Raw genomic sequence first — 19657 nt, forward strand, 5'->3', positions numbered from 1 at the left:
TCGCTGGCACCGGGCCGGCGTCCCCCCCTCCCCGGGCCGCCCAGGTCCGCCATCCCTCTGCGGGCGCCACGGGAATTCGCGCTCCCTAAAATGGCTGCCTGGAGGAAGCTCGGCGGGCGCGGGGGGTGCGCGGGGCGCGCTGCCCTCGCGCGCCCGAAATGGCGGCCGCCGTGCAAGGCAGGGAGGGGAGGAGGGAGAGGGGGCGGCACGTGAGTGAGAGCGACGAGGCGGGCGGCGGCGCCGGGCCAAAAAATTCCCCCTCGCTCCCCGCGCGCTTCCTCCTGGGCCTCGCTCCAAGATGGAGGCCTGGCCGCGGTGGGGGGACGCGGGGGGACAGTGTTGGGGGCTGGCGGTGGGGGCCGGGCCCCCCTGCGCCTTCCCCGGGCTCCCGTCGCCGCCCCCGCGGCTTGGCCCGGCGCCCGCGCCAAGGCGCGCCGTGGGAGCGCCGGCACAAAATGGCTGTCGGGCCGGCACGGGGGAGACGGGCCGCTGCGAGGGGAGGCCCTCAAAATGGCCGCGCCGCCCGCCCCGCGCCCCCACGGGCTTCGCTGGGCCAGCAGAAGGGCCTGCACGTGGTGGGTTTGAGGAATCAGAAAAAATGTGTGAGAGGAGCGAAGAGAAAGGGGGAAAGAAGGGATGGCGGGAGAAAGCCCTCGGCGGCGGGCGGGCTGGCAGCCGCGGGCCGCGCTGTTTTGACTGCGTTGTTTGGACTGTCTCAGCCTTTTCCCGGCATCAGCCAAAGCTGCGAAAGAAAAATGCCGAAGGCCAAACGGGCGGGAGGAGGCGGCGGATGGAGGGAGCGAGAGCGAAGAAGGGAGAAGGAGGAGGAGGAGGGAAGCAGGGGGAAGCAAAGCGAGGCATCCAGTACAACCCCCCGGTATCACGCAAGGTTTGGAACGGGTTCGGAAAGCGGCCCGGCCGTGCAGCAGCTCCCGGGGCGAGCGGGAGGCTGGCTGCTAAGCCGGGAAGTGGCCGGGCCGGGCGAGCGGGCTGCCGGGCTCGAGGACTCGCGTCTCCCTGCTTGCGGGCGCCCACTGCACCATGGGGCTGGGGGCGCAGGAGAGCGAGCGCCGGCGGCCGCTGCGGCGCAGGATGCGGCAGAGGCCGATAACGCTGAGCTCAGCGTCTGCACCGCTCCCGAGGAGCCCGGGTATTTTTAGATGAGATGGAGCGGGGACAGGCCGTGCCGGGCTGCCGCCCGCCCCACGCGAGGCTTCCCCAGGCACTGCAGCTCTCCCACGTGGAAAACCCGACTGGGGCGGGGGGGTCTTGGATACTCCCTTCCCAGCGGGGCTTGGCCGGGGTGGATCCATCCACCTGCCCTGCTCACTGTGTCCGGCCGCGAGCGGAGCACCAAGGGTTACATTTGCAGGAAGCGGAGAGTTGCCACATATCCTGCCGGAGCCGGCCCGGCGCGTGCTCCCGCACGGCCTACCGCCAACGGCTCAGGCTGGACCTGTGCCCCCGCGCACCGGGCGCAGCGGAGGGACCGTCTCCCTGCTCCCCGCCGGTGCTCCCGGCTGCTCCCAGCGCTGCCCTTGCACGGAGCCGAGTGCGAGGGACGGGAGTGGAGGCGCCGCAGGGAGAGGCCTCCCGAGGCGCTGTGAAATTTAGGGGGGAACTCCGAGCTGCAAGGAAACGATTCCTGCTTCCCACGCATGCAGACACCTGAGGGGCACAGGGCACCCCGGGCTCCAGAGCGAGGCGATCCCGCAGGATGCTCCGAGCGCATCACCGGTGCAAATGCAGTGGGTCGGCCCCATCGCAGGGCTGCCCAAGGCTGCCACGGCCTCCTGGGCCGTGAGCGGCCGCGATGGCCCCGGTGGGGCTCCCCTGTTGCCAGTGGCGGCTCCAGGGCCCCGAAGCCGGTTACTTAACGCGGCCACCAGCGTTCGGCTGTCGCCATGGGAACCCCGGCGGCCACACGGGGCCGTTTTAACTGTGTGAGGGAAGGGGCAGCCAGGGGGACGCGGAGCCACCGCCGGAGCCCTCGCCAGCCGCGCTGCTCCGGCCCGTTGCAGGGGACGTGCGAGGCCGCGGGCTGCGTGTAGCGCTCCGAGGAGCCGGGCCTCAGTTTCCCACTTGTGCCAGCAGCCCCATCGTCCCGCCTGGGGCAGCACCAAGCGGTGACAGAGCCATGGGGGCCGGGTGCCGCTGAGCCCCACAGCACGGGGCCGGCGCTTGCGGCACGCGGTGCCTCACACCATTCCCTCCCGTTGCAGATTCCGAGCAGAGCGGCAGTCCCCGCACGGGCATCGGCTCCGACCAGGAGGACAGCAAGCCCATCACGCTGGGTAAGCGGGGCCACGGCAGCTCCAAGCCCTCCCTTCCGCCCTGCCTGCCCGGGATCTGGAACAGCCTCCAGCGCCCCCGGCTGCCCTCAGCAGCCTCCGTTTGCTCTGGGTCTGCAGCGGGACGTACAGGCGGCAGGGTGGGAGCAGGGTGCCCCAAGGGGACCAGGGGAGCCCAATGCAAAATCCTCAGGGACCCTGTGGCAGACACAGCCTCGGCAGGAGGCGCAGGATGGATTTGCCTCGGGCAGGAAGAGCCAGGATGGGAGCGGAAAGGGAAGGACGGGTTTGTGCCGAATGCAAAACGGCTGTGGAGAGGAAAGTGCTGAGCGTGGGGCTTTGTGCGCGCGCAGGAGCCGGCCCGGCCCGCGCCGCCGCAGTGCTGACTCAGCACGCAGGGCTGCCGCGCGGCTGAGCGATGGCTGCGGCGCCTGCCGCCCCGCGCCCCGTGCGCGACGACTCCCGCTCGGCCGCAGCCCCAGCGGGGCTGGGGCAGGAGCAGGTGGGATCATTTGGGGACAATGTGAGGTCCGGAGATGTGGCCACGGTGGCACAAGGAGCCCCTGCAGAGCCCCACTGGGATCGGCAGCGGCGCTCAGGTCCCCACTGTCCCTCCCACTTGGGGACAAGGACAGTGCTGGAGATGCTGACACGCATCCGGACACCCCCTGCATCCCGCGCATGGCTCGGCGCCTCCCGCGATGCCCGGGGCTGTGCGCCCGGAGCAGCCAGCACGCAGGGTGCCCTGTGGGACTTGGCGCAGCCCCGGGCTGCTCCAGGGGGACCTGGGTGGGGTTCCACATCCCCCAGGCTGCCCTGGCCACCCCATGGCCTGGCGAGCAGCAGCCAGCGGGGAGATTTTGGGTGCGGGGGCACCCCAAGGTGAGGGTCAGAGGTACCAGGGCTACACGGGTGTCCCGCTGCTGCTCAGAGCTCTCCCCTCTCTCTCACAGATTCAACAGACTTCCAGGAAAGCTTTGTGACCTCGGGGGTGTTCAGCGTCACTGAGCTCATCCAGGTGTCCCGAAGTGAGTGTGGCTCCAGCACGGTGCCCAGAGAGCCCCGGCGTCCCCGGGGCAGGGCTGGCTCCGTGTCCCTGTCCCCGCGGCCGGACACGGGCTCCTCCTGGCGCCCCTCCCGACACCCCTCTCTCCTTGCAGCGCCGGTGGTGACGGGCACGGGGCCAAATTTCTCCTTGGGGGAGCTGCAGGGCCACCTGGCCTACGACCTGAACCCCTCGAGCACGGGCATGAGAAGGACGCTACCGAGCACCTCCTCGAGCGGGTAGGTGCCAGGGCGATGCCGGGGCCATGCTGGTGCCAGCCTGGGCACGGCACCGGGCGGGAATGGAAAGGCAGGTTGGGTCCTGCTCCGCAGTGCCGGGTTCGCCGCACACGGCCCCGCTTGGCGCGTTGGGACCCCTGCCCACGGGCTGGACGTGCAGATGCAGTCCCCGGGCTGCAAAGAGCCCCTGACGGCTCCGCGGCGCGCAGGGCCCATGACAGCGGGAGCAGCGCGTGCCCAGGGGGCATCTCCCCGTTAGCCATCGCTGGAGCCGGGCACGGGGGCCCAGGCGGCCGGGCGGCGGCCGGGCTGGCCTGAGCCCTGCCTGCTCCTTGGCCCCGCAGGAGCAAGCGGCACAAGTCCGGCTCCATGGAGGACGACATAGACACGAGCCCGGGCGGCGAGTACTACACCTCGTCCAACTCGCCCACGAGTAGCAGCCGCAACTGGACAGAGGACATGGAAGGGGGTAGGTACCGGCGCGGCCTCGGCTCCATAGGCACCGGCTGCTGCCACACAGCCCTGCTCGCAGGGTGCCAGCTGAACCCGGCCTTGGCCATAGGGTCCCCCATGAAGGCACTGCATCTCTATAGGCCACCACGCTTGGCCACCACGTCAAAGTGCAGCCCTATAGGTGCCCCAAGGCGGTGCCCATAGACCCCCCAGTAGCTCCGCAGCCTGTACAGGTGCTATCGGATTTAGATGAGCCCTTCCTTTAAGGCATCAGCTCTCTATAGGGGCTGTGCTGTAGCCATAGGTCCCCTGCGAAAGCCCAGGCTCCTATAGGAGCTGCTGCGGCTCCCCCGCGGCCGATGCACCGCTCTCTCCTCTCCCGGTGGGCACACGCGGGCACCCGCCGCATGCGGGCGCCGCCGCCGCCAGCCGCTCCCAGCCCGCGGGCTCCCGCTCGCTCGGACAACCCCCTTTCTGCCTCGGCGTTTTTCTTCTTTCCCCCTTCCTGTCTAGACAGCCCCAATTAGCTGTTCATTAAGAAGAAGGGGGGCAGGGGCGGGCTGGGCTAATTAAAGCGATGCTGCCGGGGCTGGCACGGAGGCTCCCAGGCCCCCGCGCCCCGGGCGCCGCGCGGGGCCGCTCGCCTCTATTCATCCCCCGCTTTGATTCCGCCTCTCCATTCCCAAAAGCGGGAGCTGGAGCCAGTGCCGCCTCACAGCCCCTCCAGCCCCATCTGCGCGTGTCCCCCCCCGCAAAGGGACATCCGCCAGGGACATCCCAAGTTTTCCCGCCACTCCGCACGCTCCGGGTCGGAGGCCGCGGAGCCCAGTGGCCGGGGAAGCCCAAGCAGCAAAGCCGCAGCCAGTTTCTCCTGGGCACAAAGTCCCTTTTGGGAAGTCGCTCATGGAAAGAGCAGGAGGCTCCGCGTTCTGCTCCCGCCGGGACAGTCGCAGCGCCCCAAGGCGCCGTCACCGCTGGGACGCGACCTGGCGGGAGCCCCTGGCAGGGCTCCCCGGCACCGGCGCCACGCGGGAGAATCAGCCCGGTTCTGCCAGATTTATTTGTGCAAAGGGGAAAAAAAACACACAAATGGGATTTTCATTTCAGAGGAATTTTTTCCTGTTGGAAACGTCCCTGGGTTTTATTTTTAAATGCGGCAGCTCCTGCCCCGCTCCGAGGGTTTGTTCCTTTGCGCCAGCTCTCCCGGCGCAGGGGCCCCCCGGCTGCCGCATCCGCGCGCGGGCCTGGCCCATCCCGCTCCTGGCCTCATCCCGCCCCGGGTGGCTGCCGGGGCCTCCCCGTGGCCTCCTCCCAGCCGGCGGCCGCAGCAGAGTCGCCGTCAGGACGGCTTAGTGGCAGCGGGGGGTTTATTGCAATCCCGTACGGGATGTTCTGGGAAATCCTCCTAAGGGGACGGCTGAGAGCGGCCTAAACCCATTAGCGGCCGCGGGGCCAAATGGCCACGGCTAAAGCGGGGGCGAGGGGGGATTAACTGGCTGCCCGGCATAGGGGCAGCCCTGCACGGCCCCGCGCGGCCCTGAAACAGCCCCATCCAGCCCCACACGGGCCTGAAACGACCCCGCACAGCCCCTCATAGCCCCACGCAGCGCCACATGGCCCTGAAAAAGCCCTGCATGGCCCCACACAACCCTACACGGGCCTGAAACAGCCCTGCATGGCCCCTCACAGCCCCACGTGGGCCTGAAACAGACCCACATGGCCCTGAAACGGCCCCACATGGCCGCACACAGCCCCGGTGTGGGCGCCAAGGCCTCCCTAGGCACGGGGCCGGGCATCCCTGCCTCCCGGGCACCCTTTGCACGCGCATGATGTCCCCCCAGCCCCGCAGCCTGTTGTCCCGCTCTAGGGGGTCTCCCGGCCCCACGGGTGCTGCGGGGATGTCGGGTGCTTTGGCTCAGCAGTGGCTGTGGTTTCACCAGGTGCATTTACCTGCCTGAGGGTGCAAACGCGCACACACGCACACATATTCACACACATACACGCACACACACACGCACATGCGCATGCACACACACGCACACGTGCACGCACACACACACCTGCGCATGCACACATATGCACATGCACACACACACCCCATGCCCCTGGGACCCTCTGTGCCCCCCGCGTGTGTGCACCCACATGCCCCACCGCAGGCGCGTGCCCGCAGTGCACACCCGCACACGTGCGCGCACACACACACACACACACTTTCAATGCCCATGCGGGCACCCTCCTGCACACACACGTGTGCAAGCACACACATACATGGGTGCACGCATGCACATACGCGTGCCAAGCGTGATGCACACGCTGGCTGATGCAGAAATCCGTGCACGCGGCCACGTGTGCAGGAACACGTAGCCACGTCGCTCTCACCCCCTCTATGCCTCCCAGGCTGCCCGGACGCCAGGGCCCTTCCCGCCACTCCCGCTAACGCTGCCTTGCTCTCGCCAGGCATCTCCCCCACCGTGAAGAAGACGGAGATGGACAAGTCGCCTTTCAACAGCCCGTCGCCGCAGGACTCGTCGCCACGGCTGAGCAGCTTCACGCAGCACCACCGTCCCGTCATCGCGGTGCACAGCGGTGAGGGGGCCGCCGGGCGCGCGGGGGCTGCGCGGGGGCTGCGCGGTGCCGGTGGCCATGCCGGAGCCTCGCCGTGACGCCCGCCCTCCCTCCCCTGTCCCCCAGGTATCGCTCGCAGCCCCCACCCGTCGTCGGCTCTGCATTTCCCCACCACCTCCATCCTCCCCCAGACGGCCTCCACCTACTTCCCGCACACGGCCATACGGTACCCGCCTCATCTCAACCCCCAGGACCCTCTGAAAGATCTCGTCTCGCTGGCCTGCGACCCGTCCAACCAGCAGCCCGGACCGGTAAGGAGCCCGCGGGGACAGGCGCCACCAGGCCCGGCGGCGCCGCCAGCCTGGCCACCTGCGTCGCCGCGCCGGGGGTGCTCCCGTCGCTCCAGTGGAGGCAGCAGCTCCCGGCATGTTCCCGCCTGGAGTGTCGTTTCGTGCAGCCGGACACGGAGGAGCGCAGGGTCAGGCCGGGGCGGCTGCGCCAGGGGCTGCGCACGGTCCCCACGGAGGGGCCGGCGCTTGGGGCTGCGTGTCGGCCGCCTCGGGAGCGTCGCCGCCGCCGCCGCTCACATGGCCAGCGCGTGTCCGTGAGAACGGGGCTCCGCCGGGCCGGGGGTTGAGCCGTACGGCCGCGCGGGGGCCGCGGGGACCAGCAGAGCGAGCGCTGCCGTCCCTGGGGTGCCGCGGGCGCCTCGGGCGCTCCCCAGCGTGGCGTCCGTGCGTCCTGCCCATCTGCGGCACATGTCCTGCATGGGGGTCTCGTCGAGAGCACCCACCCCAGGTGCCACCCGCTCGGCCAGGCCTGAGGCCGGCGTGAGGGGCCCCGGGCCGCGCTTGGCCCGAGGAAGAGGAGGCCGCCGAGGAAGGAGGCAGCTGGGGTGGGCTGGGTGGAGAGAGGTGGCAAAGGGGCCTCTGAAGGAGCAGGTGGGCTAGGGGCGGCCGCGGAGCCCCCGCGGGCACCGCAGCAAGGGGACCCGGTGCCGCTCCTGCCGCGCGGGCGCCGCTCGCAGACCCGGCAGACTCGTCGCAGTGCTGGAGGGGGGGGTTGCTCCGACTGCGCCGTCGCCGCGGCCGCTCCCCCGTGCCGGCGCCTTCCTGTTCCCACGGCTGGCAGCGCCGGGCGGCTCTCGCTTCCTAATGGCTCTGCTGTTTCTCTGTGTTGTGTCCCCAGTTAAATGGAAGTGGTCAAGTGAAAGTGCCCAGCCACTACCTGCCCGCTCAGATGCTGGCGCCGCCGCCGCCCCCCGGCGTGCCCCGCTTGGCCGTCTCTCCTGACACCAAACCCGCCACGACCACGTCCGAGGGAGGGACGACCTCGCCGACGTCACCCAGTAAGCACCCGCGGCGCCCACCCGCTGGCGCGGCCTCCTCCCGCCGCGGGGCTGTGGCACCGGCACCAGCGGCGGCAGCGGCCGCCCACGGCTTTGCTGGGGCTGCGGCGGTCGGGGCGGCAGCGCCCGCTGCTGGGCTCCTGCCCTCTTGGGCGGCACGGAGGGCCCACGGGCCGGTCCCACGGACCGGCCGGAGCCCCGGTGCCTCGGAGACGGCTGGAGCAGCGGGAGCGGGGCCGGCTGGACGCTCCGCGTGGCGGCTTCGTCCCCCAGTCCCACGTGGCGAAGGGCAGAGCCCACGGGCCCATGTCCTCAAGGACCAGCCAGCGCAGGCAGGGTACAAGGACACGTGGTGACGACGGTGCCAGGAGGGCTCGGGGCAGCCAAGGGGCCTGGGACCTGCTCGGGGCACCTGTGAAATGGAGCGAGCGCCAGGCCCGGGAGGCTTGGGGTGACGCCTGGCAGGGACTTGGTAGGTGGCGGCGGCCATGACGGACTCGTCCCCTCCGCGCTGCCTTGCGTGGCTTTAACACGTGGCACAGGGTGACGCTTCGGGGCACCCGACCCCACGGAGGGCAGAGCCCGGTGCTGGGGCCTTGCAGGGTGCCCACTGGCTGGGGCTGGCGCGGAGCTGCAGGGAGGGACGCGGTGCCACTGCTGCAGCACCGGGGGGACGTCCTGGTCCCCAGCATTCAGGCCCTTGTCCCAAGGGATGAGTCCCAAGGAGGGGCCCAGGCGCTGCCGGGTACCGGGTAGTGCCCTTGGCCACTGCCAGCTGTGCCTCCTTGAGGCCACTGGTCCCAAACGCCACCGAGGTGGCAGAAGCTGCCCTGTGGGCACCAGCAGGGCTGGAGAGCACCGGGAGGCATTGGATCCATAAGGAAGTGGCTGGGAACAGCGAGGCCGGGCTGGGCCACGTGGGAGGCTGAGGAGGCTGCACAGAGGACGGAGGAGGAGGGGGGCCCCAGGGCCAGTGCCCGCAGGGACATGGAGCAGCGCCCGGCTCAGCCGGAGGGGTCCCGCGGCTGGACCCCGCCGTGTCGGCCATGGGACCGGGCACCGGCGCTGCCCGCGGCTCCCGACACGCTCGTCCTGGCGCCCCCACTGCGCCGAGTGCCCCGCGCCGCCTGTGCCCGCAGTGCCGCCTGTGCCCGTGGTGCCGCCTGTGCCTGCAGTGCTGGTTGTGCCCACGGTGCTGCCTGTGCCTGTGATGCCGGCTGTGCCTGTGGTGCTGATTGTGCCCATGGTGCTGGTTGTGCCCACGGTGCCAACTCTGCCCACAGTGCTGCCTGTACCTGCAGTGCTGCCTGTGCACGCGGTGCCGCCTGTGCCTGTGATGCCGGCTGTGCCCATGGTTCTGACTGTGCCTGTGGTACTGCCTATGCCCACGGTGCCGCCTGTGCCCACGGTGCCGCCTGTGCCCGCAGTGCCGGCTGTGCCCGTGGTGCCGACTGTGCCCATGGTGCCAGCTCTGTTCGTAGTGCCGGCTCTGCCTGCAGTGGCGGCTGTGCCTGTGGTGCCAACTGTGCCCACGGTGCTGCCTGTACCTGCACTGCTGCCTGTACCTGTGGTGCTGCCTGTGTCCGTGGTGCCGCCTGTGCCCATGGTGCCGCCTGTACCCGCGGTGCCGCCTGTGCAGGTGGTGCTGCCTGTCGCTGTGCTGCTGGCCGTGCCCGCGGTGCCAGCTGAGTCTGTGGCGCCGCCGTTCCCGTGGCGCTGCCGGTGCCCGCGGTGCCGCCGGTGCCCGCGGTGCCCGTGGCGCTGGCGCCGCAGCCCCGCTCCCTAACGGCCTCTCGTTTGTTCCCCAGCCTACTCTGCACCAGGCACGCCCCCTGCGAGCCGCCCCTTCGTGGGATTAGGAGCCCGGGACCCCGGCAGCATCTACCAGGCACAGGTGAGAGCCGGGGATGCTGCAGGGGCAGCGAGCGGGGCCCGGAGCTGCCGCCGCCGCCGCCGCCCCGCGCGGGGCCGGGAGGGCCGCAGCGTCGCCTCGGGCACCGCGGGGCATCCCCGGCTCTGCCGGGCTGCGCCGGGGGCACCTGCCAGGAGGGCATGGGGACAGAGGCGGCCGGTGCCGCCAGGCGCGGAGCAGCCGCCGTCTCTCCTGGTGCTGCGGGGGCTCTCCGCATTTCGGGAACGTCGTCTGCGCGGCCCTTGCTCTGGGAATCCCCCACCCCAGCTAACAGGCCTGGAAATCTGCTCCATGGCCCCGAGTGCCCGGCTGGCGCGTGGCTCCTGCCAGCGGCTCCTCACATGCGTCACGAGTGCTCCGGCCTCAGCCAGCACTGCAGCGGGGACAGCAGGAGGCCCCCGGGGATGGGGTCCCCGCTGGAGGGGATGGCGCCGGGCACTGCCCGCGTGGGAATCCGTCCCCTGCCGAGCACAGGGGCACGAGGCGCTTCGAGGGCCGCAGCAGCCGGGGGAACATGGCCCCATTGCGGGTGCCGGGGAGGGGGCTCTTTGCCCAGGGGCGCCGGGGGCACCCTGGGGTGCTGCGCTGCGCTGGGGGGGCACCTGGGTACCACGAGCTGGCGGGGGGCACGCGGGGCTGTGCTGGGGATGAGGACCTGGGGGGGCCTGAGCGGTGCTGGGGGCCACGGGATGTGCCCATGGGGACAGCGTGGCCAAGACCTGGCGCGCTCAGGGCATGTGTGGAGAGCTCAACGGGGGCAGCTGCCGGTGCCACCTCTGCGGCTGAGACCTGGCGCGCTCGGGGCACGTGTGGGGGACTGAAAGGGGCACAGCCGCTGGTGCCACCTGCGCAGCTGAGACCTGGCGCGCTCAGGGCATGTGTGGGGGGTCAACAGGGCGCAGCCGCTGATGCCACCTATGTGGCTGAGACCCGGCGCGCTCGGGGCACGTGTGGGGAGCTCAACGCGGGGCCGCGCTCGCGGCGGCGCCGGGGTTAAGGGAAGCGCGGGCCGGGGGCGGGGCGGCCCCGCTGTCTGGTTGCCAGCGGAAACCAGACATGAGGTCATCGTGGGATGAACTTGGACGTGGGGGGGCCGCCGCGGGCCCCGCCGTGGTGCCGTCGCCCTGCGCTGCGTGCGGGACCCGGCCGCCACCGCGTCCCCGTCCCTGCCAGGCCCGGGGCGCCGTTTCGGGCTCTCCCGGCCTCCGCGAACGCTGCCGACATGGGGGTCTGGGCTGGGGACACGTTGGGGGCGCGGGGGGTCCCGGCACCGCAGCCGTGCGCCGATTCAGGTGACACCGTCGGGGGGGACACGGCGCGGCCACGCGCTGGTGACACGGGGCTCAGAGCAGTGCCCGCTGCCCGGGGACGCTGCGGTGCCACCGGCTGCTCCCGCGCGGGAGGGGACGCGCCGCACCGCGCCACGCGTTGACCCTGCAGGGCCCTCACGGCGCCTCTCCCCTTCTCTCCGCAGTCCTGGTACCTGGGATAGCCGCAGCCGGGCCGGCCCTTCGCCTCCCTCCTCCTCTGCTTTAGGCGCCCCGAGAGGACAAAGCAGCCGCCCCCCGTCCCTGAGCCCCCGCGCGGCCCCCGACCACGACAACGACACCCCCGGGCGACAGACAGCGAGAGGAAGAAGGAGAAGATTCCAGCTTGGTTCGTTTTCTGTTTGTTTGCTTGTTTTTAAAAAAGAAGAAAACAAAACACAAACTACAAAGACCTTCCCCCCCCCCACACCGCCGAGGCGACGCGGCCAATTTGCCGGAAAACAAAACAGAAAAAAAACAAAAAACACTATCTGCCCCGTCGGCCGAGCCCGCGCGGGAGACCCGACCCAGCTCGTGGCAGCGATGGCCGCCCTGGGCTCCGTGCGCAGAACTGTCCCCGCTCGGTCGCTCTTGCCTCTGTGTGAGTAGAACAGAACAAACCCCCCCGCACCCCCCCAGCGCGTCCCCGTCCCTCCGCGCGCCCAGGGGACACCCCGCGCCGCGGGGCAGAGCGCGCTCGCGCCGGGGGGGCCGCGATCCTGCAAGCTAAGCCTGGCGGGGGGAGGGCGCGGAGCCCCCCCGGTGCCGCCGCCGCTCCGTGACGCCCCGAGCGCCGCCGCCGCCGCGGGCCAGGGACGCCGCGTGAGGCGGCACGGGGAGCGCGCCCGCGCATCCAGCTATGCATTCCTGTGGACAGGTACCGCGGGGGCGCGCGGCCCGGGGCGCTTCGCCTGTGTTGCACATTTTGTAGGAAATGCACTTTTCGGAGGGAATCCTAAAAAAAAAAAAAAAAAAAAAAGAGAGAGAGGGGAAAAAAAATCACACACACACACAAAAAAAAAGGAAGACGAGGAGGAGGAGGAAGCAGGAGCCCCCGGCACTGGCTTGTCGGGGCGGCCCGTTTGGATTGTCTTTTTTAATTGAAAACCCCACACGAGGAGAAGGCAAAAGGCAGCGGAGGAGGAGGAGGAGGAGGAGGAAGAGCAGAGCCCCCGGCAGCTCCCGCTCCCAGGGCAGAGCAGCCGCTGCTTCAAGTGCCTGAATTGAGCGGCGGCTGGGACGGCGCCGGCAGGAGGCCCGGGAAGGGCACCTGGAGCGAGACCGCATCCCGCCCGGAGCGGCGCTGGAGCTGCGGGGCCTTGGGGGCCTGCGGAGCAGCCGCGCGGCCGGCTGCGGTGCGGGACGAAGTGGGAGGCTCCGGAGGCACGTGGGGAGCGCGGGAGGATGGAGCCGGAGAGAAGCCGGGCGCACGACGGGGACATCGCTGCTGAGGCGTCGGGATGGGGACAAGCCGCCCGGAGAGGCCGCGGGATCCGGAGGCAGAGGAGGCCGGGCTGCTCCGGAAGCCGTTCCCGGCAGATAGCCAGGACACGTCCCCAGCGGAGAGCCGGGACACCCTGGACACCGGGATGCTCCGGTCGCCGTCCCCACGGGGCAGAGGGGACCCTCCAGACGCTGTCCCCACCGGAGACACCGGACAGAGGCCAGGCCACCCGGAGTCGCTGTCCCAGGGGTTGCGGCTGCCACCGCCTCGTCCCTCCTCGCTGCCACCTCATGCTCCCCAATGGGAGCAGTGAAGCCGAGCGGAGCTCTGGGCCGCATCCCGCTCCATGCCCGGCACGTCGGGAGCGGCACCGGAGACGGCGGGGGGACAAGAAAGGGCTGACGCAGGAGGAAAAAAAGGACAAAAAAAGAGAGCGAAAAAACCCACATATGGAAAAAAAAGAGAAGAAAACAAAAGCGCTTGGCGGAGAGGGAAACATTTTTTTAAGAAAAAAAATATGAAAAAAGACAAAAAAAAAGACAAAAAAGAACAAAATACACAGAAAAAAAAGACAAACTGCATGGTGCTTTAACAGGATCTCGTGACCTGGCTCGACCCATCAGTGATGGCTGATGCTGTGCATGGCAGACTGTATTAACCGTCCCCCCCGGCCCCTGCCCTATGGAAAGAGAGAGAAAACACAAAAAACGGACAAAAAAAAAACACACAAAAAAGCTGTACAAAAGGAAAAAAAAAGAAAAAAAACATGAAAACACAAGGAGAAAAAAAAAAGAAAAAGAAAAAGAAAAATCCATGTTTTCCTAATTTGCACGAACGTTTTTTACCACATGATGTGCCTTGCCTTCGAAGACTCAAGTATTACCGGAATAGGGACAAAAAAAAATAAGGAAAACGGAACCGCGCCGGCCGCCCCCCCCCCCCTCCCCCGTGTCACCGCGTGCACCGGGCGCCAGGCCGGGACGTGGGGACAGTGGCCGTGGTGGCAGCATGTCGGAGATGTCCCCGCGGGGGCGCCGCAGACGTCCCCCGTTTTGGTTTTTTCTCTCGTTTTTTTTTTCTTTTTTTTTTCCTTTTTTTTTTTTTTTTTTTTTTTGGCAGTTCCCCCTCGTAACCGTCTTCCAGGCGTCGATCCCGAGCGCGGCCCGCGGGAGTTGCCCACGCCAATATGCAATACGTGTCCGTGGCGGGGGGGCCAGGCCGCTCCCGCCGCTTCTCCGCTGCCCCGCGTCGCGCTCGGGGCCGCCCGGGGGGGCCCAGGCGTCCGGCTTGGGCGGAGAAGCCCTTTGCGCCCCCCCGCGGGGGTGCCCGGGGTTGGGGGGGGGGGCGGCCCTTGGCCCTTAAAGCACCGGGGCAAAAAGGCCGCTCCAAACCCGGGACTTTTGCCTTAAAAACTCCAGCTTCCCGGCGCCCTCCCGGCCATACGAAAAAAGCCTCTTTTTGCTTCGAACGTGGCCTGGAGCCGCCCCCGTTCCCGGGTGCCCCCCCGGTGCCAGTGGCTGCCCCTCTGACGGGACCCGTCGTTGTCGTCCGCTCCCCGGTGGCGGGCGGGGGGGAGGGCGGGGGGGACATCCCCTCTTTGTCCCCCCTCCCGGTGACAAAACCCCCCATTTGTTTTTTTTCCGATGCTGATTGTGCGTTTCCCGCTCCAACGGGGCTGGGAACAAGGAGTTCCGGGGGGAGTATATTTTTTTTTTGGGGGGGGGAGGCTGTTTTGGGGAGGAGGGGGTAAGGGGGGGTCCTTGGAAGAAGCCGCTCCGCGCAGGGAGCGGGATTCTTTCCGCCAGGACACTGCAGCACGGGGGGAAAAAAGTGGGGGAAAAAAGGAAAGAAGATAAAAAAAAACTGCAAAAAAAGAATAGAAAAGATTCAGCTTAAAGCAAAAAAACGGAAGTTTTCACGCACGAGGCGCGCGGAGGGGCGAGGGGCGCTGGCGCCTCTCGGGCCTGGGACAAGGACCGCGCGTGGGGGTGGGCCGGGCGCGCCCCCCCGGCCCGGCCGGCTCTGCGAAACAGCCCCGAAAAGCGCCCGATTCGGTCAAAGTGCAGCCAAACCGCCCGCCCTCGGCAAGAAAAGCACCTTAGAGACGGCAGAAAAGTCCCGCGGGAGTCACGGAGCGCCCCGGGCCCCGTGGGGGGGTCCCAGCCGCGGGGGGGCCCCCCGCTATTTGCACTGGATGCTCCCGGCCGCAGCCCCCCCGCCCCGGGCATCGCCCCCCCAAAACGCCCCCCTGCAGGGAATATGCACCCCCCCTCGTTTTTTTTATTTGGGGGGGGGGGGCATTTCCAGTCATTCTACAGATTTTTTTTAACCACCCGCCGTGATTTGGTCCCGCAATCAGCGCCGCCCGCAGCGGGTCCCCCCCGCCATCCCCAGGCCCCCCCCAAGGGCCACGCAATTGGGGGGGGGGTCCCGCCACCGCCCCCAGACAATCAGGCCGGGCAGCAGCGACCCCGGGGGGTGACACGGGGGGTGACAATCCCGCGCTCGCTTGGGGCTCTCATGCACTACAGTTTCCCCAGGGGGGGTGGCGGTTTGCGTTGTCGTCGTCGCTGTCGTCGTCGTTGTCGTTGTCGTTGTTGTCGTCGATTCTTGAGAAGAAAAGCGTAAAAGAGGTTAAAAAAAAAAGAAAAAAAGAAAAAAAAAAGAGCGTCCTCGCGTCCTATAAATAAATAAAACTAAATAACCTGTACATATATATATATATATATATCCACATATATATATATATGGCGCTGCAGGGGCAGGGGCGGCGCGTCCCGCGGGCCACCACAGTTAAGGTACTTTAAATCGCAAAGTAAGGAATATATATATATATATATCCCCCCGAACGCATATATATATATATATATTTATATATATATGTATGTAATTTCTTTTGTACTCTGAGTTTGAAGTTGCTGCTTTCTGTTCTCTCTGACTCACATATCGATGTGGGGGGGGGCCCGGCTCCTCCATCCTCTTCCTCGGGCCGGGCGCTGAACGAAGCGAAATTTGGTGGGGGGGGGGGGGGGGAAGGGCAGAAATCCAAGAAATCCAACAAAAAAAAGCGGCGCCGGAGCAGCCGGCGGGACCACGACCACGTCGATACCAAAAACGCCGCCGCCGCAGTGCCTCTCGCGCCGGCTGCCCCCGCCGCTTTTTTTATTTTTCTTTTTCTGGGGGGGACACGCAGTGACCCCGGGACGAAGGCCCCGGCCCCGCCTGGCTTCGCCTTGGCTTTTACTCCTTTTTTGCTTTTTTTTTTTTTCCTTTTTCACCCCATTCTTCCCAGCCCCCCCCCCCCCGCCCCGCGCGGAGAAGCGCCCCCCCCCCCCCCCGGTTATATTTTACATTAGGGCCATAGTTACTGCCCCTCGCTTCGCGCTTCGCTCATTAAACACAGACCTAGGAGCGCCAGGGCTGCGGGACCCCCCCGGACAGTGCCTTTCTCGGCAAAACTGAGCAAAATCCCGCGTCCCGCCCCAAAACCCGCCCCCCCGCATGCCACCCCGTCCCGCCCCGCTCGCCCTGGCGCATCACGATACTCGATATAACGTTGTACGCAGCCGATGCCCATTAGCCGCCGCTCCCGCCTGCCACGTACCGTGTACTGAACGCGCCTACGGATTTTATTTTTATTTTTATTTTCTCTGTTTTGTTTTCTTTTTGTTGTTGTTGTTGTTCTTTTCCCCCCTCCCCCCCTCCCTATGCAAAAAAAAAAAGAAAAAAGAAAAAGAAAAGGAAAAAAAAATTTAAAAAAAAGGAAAAAGGAAAAAAACTACAGGACAGAAAAAAAAAAGACAAAAAAGAAAAGAAAAAAAATAAGAAAAATGTATAAAAATTAAACAAGCTATGCTTCAACTCCACGCCGCGTCCGCCTCCTTCGCGTGCCCGCGGTGACGCCGCGGCGGGACGGGGGCTGCCCCCAACGCAGGGCAGGGGGATGCGTCGTGGCAGGGACACGGGCACAGGGACGCGTGCGGTGACACGGGGACACCCACAGAACGGGGGGCAGAATGGGACAGCTCCCCCTCCCCGGCATGGGACAAGGGGACATGGGGCAGGTGACAAGGGAGCCCTGGGGAGGGGGACAAGGGGCATGGGGCAAGAGGGCTTGGGGACACAGGGCAGGGGATGCGGGGCGGTGGATGTGGGGCGTGGAGACACGGGGCAGGAGGACAGGGGGACACGGGCAAGGGGACATGGGGCAGGTGACAAGGGAGCACAGGGGAAGGAGGACATGGGGCAGTGCCCATGGGACAGCGGAACACGGGTCAGAGGACACGGACGGGAGGACATGGGACAAGGGACACAGCGAAGGGAGCCAGGGCTGGGGGGCGAGTGTCCCCCCAAACCCTCCTCCCCGCCCCCCGCAGCGTGAGGCCCTGTCACCCTCCCTGGGCGTCCCCGCGGGGCAGGACGCCTGGGACCCCGGTGCTGGCCCCAAGGGACCCCCCGCCCCGACGTGTCGCCGGCAGCCGCAGACGCTTCACCCTGCGCAGACCTTTACTGGCGGCCGCGAGTACAGCGCGGGGACGGTCCCCAGGGCCCCCCAACCCCGCCCGGGCCCTCCCGGCAGCGGGACCCGCGGCCGCGTCCCGGTGCCCGGCGGGGCGGGGGCGCCGGCGGGGGGGGACAGAGCCCCCCCCGCGACCTTTGTCTCGCCCCAACCTTTGCCCTCCCCGATCCCTTCCAGCGGGCACCAAAACTCCACCCCGGGTCTTGCTGGCAGCCGTAGGCGCCGCCGTTGGCGCTTCACCTGCTGCCCGCAGCGGCAAAACCCGGACTGGATTCCTGCCCGCCCGGGCTGGAGCGGGGCGAGCCCTGGGGACACCGCAGCACGCAGGGCGCCCCGTGGGGAAGACCCGGGGGGACCCGGCCCAGCAGGGGGAGCGGTGGGGACCCTGGGACAGCGCAGCCACGCGGGGTGTCCCCGCGCGGTGGCAGGGCCGTGTGGCAGCGGGTCACAGGGATGTGGCTCTGCTCTTCGGCTCATCCTTTTCCTGTGCTGGGTTGTCGTACGAGGCCTTCTCCACCCTGCCGAGACGGGGGGGGCATCAGCGGGACCTGGGCAACCCCATCTCCATGCCCCGGGCATCCACCCATGGCCCTGGGCACGTGCGTCCGGCCTGGCAGGACCCGGCCCTGGGGAGCGGAGGCAGGGAGCGCGCAGGGGGGCATGCGCTACCTGTGGATTTCCTGGATGTCCTGGAACTTGTCGCGCTTCCTGCGGGAGAGAAGGGGCTGAACGGTGCCGGGTGGCAGCCCTGTCCCCTGCCCACTCGCCCCATGGACACGCGCTGGCAGCACAGCCAGGCCACGTCCCCCAGGGTGCCATGTGCCTCCCGGTTGTCCCCACATCCTTCGTGGTCCGGCCGCACGGACCCACCTGCGCTCCCGGTTCCGCCAGAGCCGGTTGGCCAGCAGGACCACGAAGACAATGAAGAGGAAGACGACGACGGCCGTGAGGCCGATGAGCCAGGGCTGCAGCTCCCTGGAACCGGTGGCTGCAAGGCAGGGGAACGGGGACAAGTTGAGGGGTGCCATCCTGCAAGGGACACAGGGGGAAGGGGCACAGGGGACACTGGGGGACATCGGTGGCCACCCATTGCTGCACTGTTCCTTGGGTGCCAGAGCCACCGCTGGTGCTGCCACTGCTGTCCCCTGTCCCTGTGGGACCAGGGTCTGTCACGGGGGGCTGTGTGGCATGGGGGGCACCATGGGGTGCCCAGATCTTGCTGATCTGACCCCAAAATGCTTGTTTGGGTGCTACCCTGTGGGCACTGGCAAGGGCTGGTCCTACCGGGATCATTTCCATGAGGCAGGACGGGCTGGTCCCCAGGGTGCGGGCACATGGGGGGACCCTGGTAGCACCTACCTTGTTGTCCCTGCGCGGTGGCCGTGAGGACAAGCAGCAGCACGAGGGGCAGCGGCACCGTGCGGGGCTCCAGCCTCCGCATTTTGGGCTGTGCGAGGCTTGGAGAGGAGCACAGACAGATGGACAGACGGGCGGGCGGGCACGGATGGACCCTGGACCCCGAGGAGGGTTGGTCCCCACTGCGTGCAGCACCGTGGGGCCAACGGGCGCTTTTATTGGGCTCAGGAGGGCAAGTGCCACCCAGTGCCACCAAGTGCCATGGCAACGGGGCTCCCTGAGCCAGGGGAGGTGGCAGCTCCTCCCAGCGGGCTCAGGCCCCCAGGCAGCACGGGCTGCACCGGGTCCTTTGGGAAGGGGGATGCGGCCACCAGGAGATGCCCCTTGCTTGGGAGCCATGTGGTTTGGAGCCAGAGGAGAGAGATTTGGGGTTCCTCCTCTTTCTTTCTTTTTTCTTTTTCTTTTTTTTTTTTTTTTTTTCCTGGGAAACCAGCTGGTGGTCTCCCTTGGCCCCAGGGGAGCAGGACTTGCTGCTGCTGGGGGCTCGGGTCTCTTCTGCAGCTCAGCTGCATCTCGCAGGTTCTCAGGCCTGGCCTTGGGCACTGAGAGGGACCATGGAGACCGAAGGGGGCCATGGGGACCTGTAGCCTTCTGCGGTGGGTGGCGAGTGGGTGGATGGTTGGAGGGATGGATGGAGGGATGGTGAGAGAACAGATGGGTGTATAAATGGGTGGGTGGAGACATGGATGGAGGGATGGAGGGAGGGATGAACGGAGATGGGAAGTGTTCGCCCTGCCCAGTGCCCCTGCCCCAGGCCCTGGCAGGGCAATGCGGCCCCCCCAAGAGCTCTCACCCAGCGGGTGCCTCTGCCCATCACCTGCCCGGGGAGTGCCAGGTGCCTGTAAAGAGCTAAATATTAATAGCGCTATCAGCAAGGCCTTGGCAGAGCGAGCGGGGAGCTGGCGACGCCGTGCCAGGCAGGGTTGGCAGCGTGTGCGCACGCGCGAGCATCTGCGTGCATGTGTGTGCACGCCAAGCAGGCGGCTGTTCGTGCACGTGTGTCACGTGTACTGTGCGCACGGGCGCGCGTGCCGTGCGCGTGCATGTATCTGTGCTTCCGTGCGCTTTCCTGTGCGCTTCTGTGCCCGTGCGCTCGCACACATGTGTGCCCGGGGCTG

At 67.5% G+C, this 19657-nt stretch overlaps 1 protein-coding gene across 4 annotated transcripts in view; it reads left to right on the top strand.

Moving 5' to 3' along the window:
- NFIC (nuclear factor I C) overlaps positions 1-11435 on the top strand; it is a 38532-nt gene extending 27097 nt beyond the window's left edge. For 2 of the 4 annotated variants that reach the window (XM_088535064.1, XM_088535063.1), the window contains exons 3-11: positions 2223-2294; positions 3245-3319; positions 3452-3575; positions 3920-4044; positions 6486-6614; positions 6720-6904; positions 7782-7941; positions 9750-9835; positions 11328-11428. In XM_088535064.1, the coding sequence (XP_088391190.1) occupies positions 2223-2294; positions 3245-3319; positions 3452-3575; positions 3920-4044; positions 6486-6614; positions 6720-6904; positions 7782-7941; positions 9750-9835; positions 11328-11345 (974 nt within the window). In that variant the 3' untranslated portion in view covers positions 11346-11428. Of the gene's footprint in view, positions 1-2222; positions 2295-3244; positions 3320-3451; positions 3576-3919; positions 4045-6485; positions 6615-6719; positions 6905-7781; positions 7942-9749; positions 9836-11327 lie in introns of those variants that run through there. The other 2 variants (XM_088535066.1, XM_088535065.1) reach the window with 2 other exon arrangements.
- The last annotated feature ends 8222 nt before the right edge of the window (positions 11436-19657 follow it).

This window comes from Tinamus guttatus, unplaced genomic scaffold (genome assembly GCF_059628265.1).
Source record: "Tinamus guttatus ecotype Peru unplaced genomic scaffold, ASM5962826v1 Tinamus_guttatus_pri_ptg000610l, whole genome shotgun sequence".
NCBI lineage: Eukaryota > Metazoa > Chordata > Aves > Tinamiformes > Tinamidae > Tinamus > Tinamus guttatus.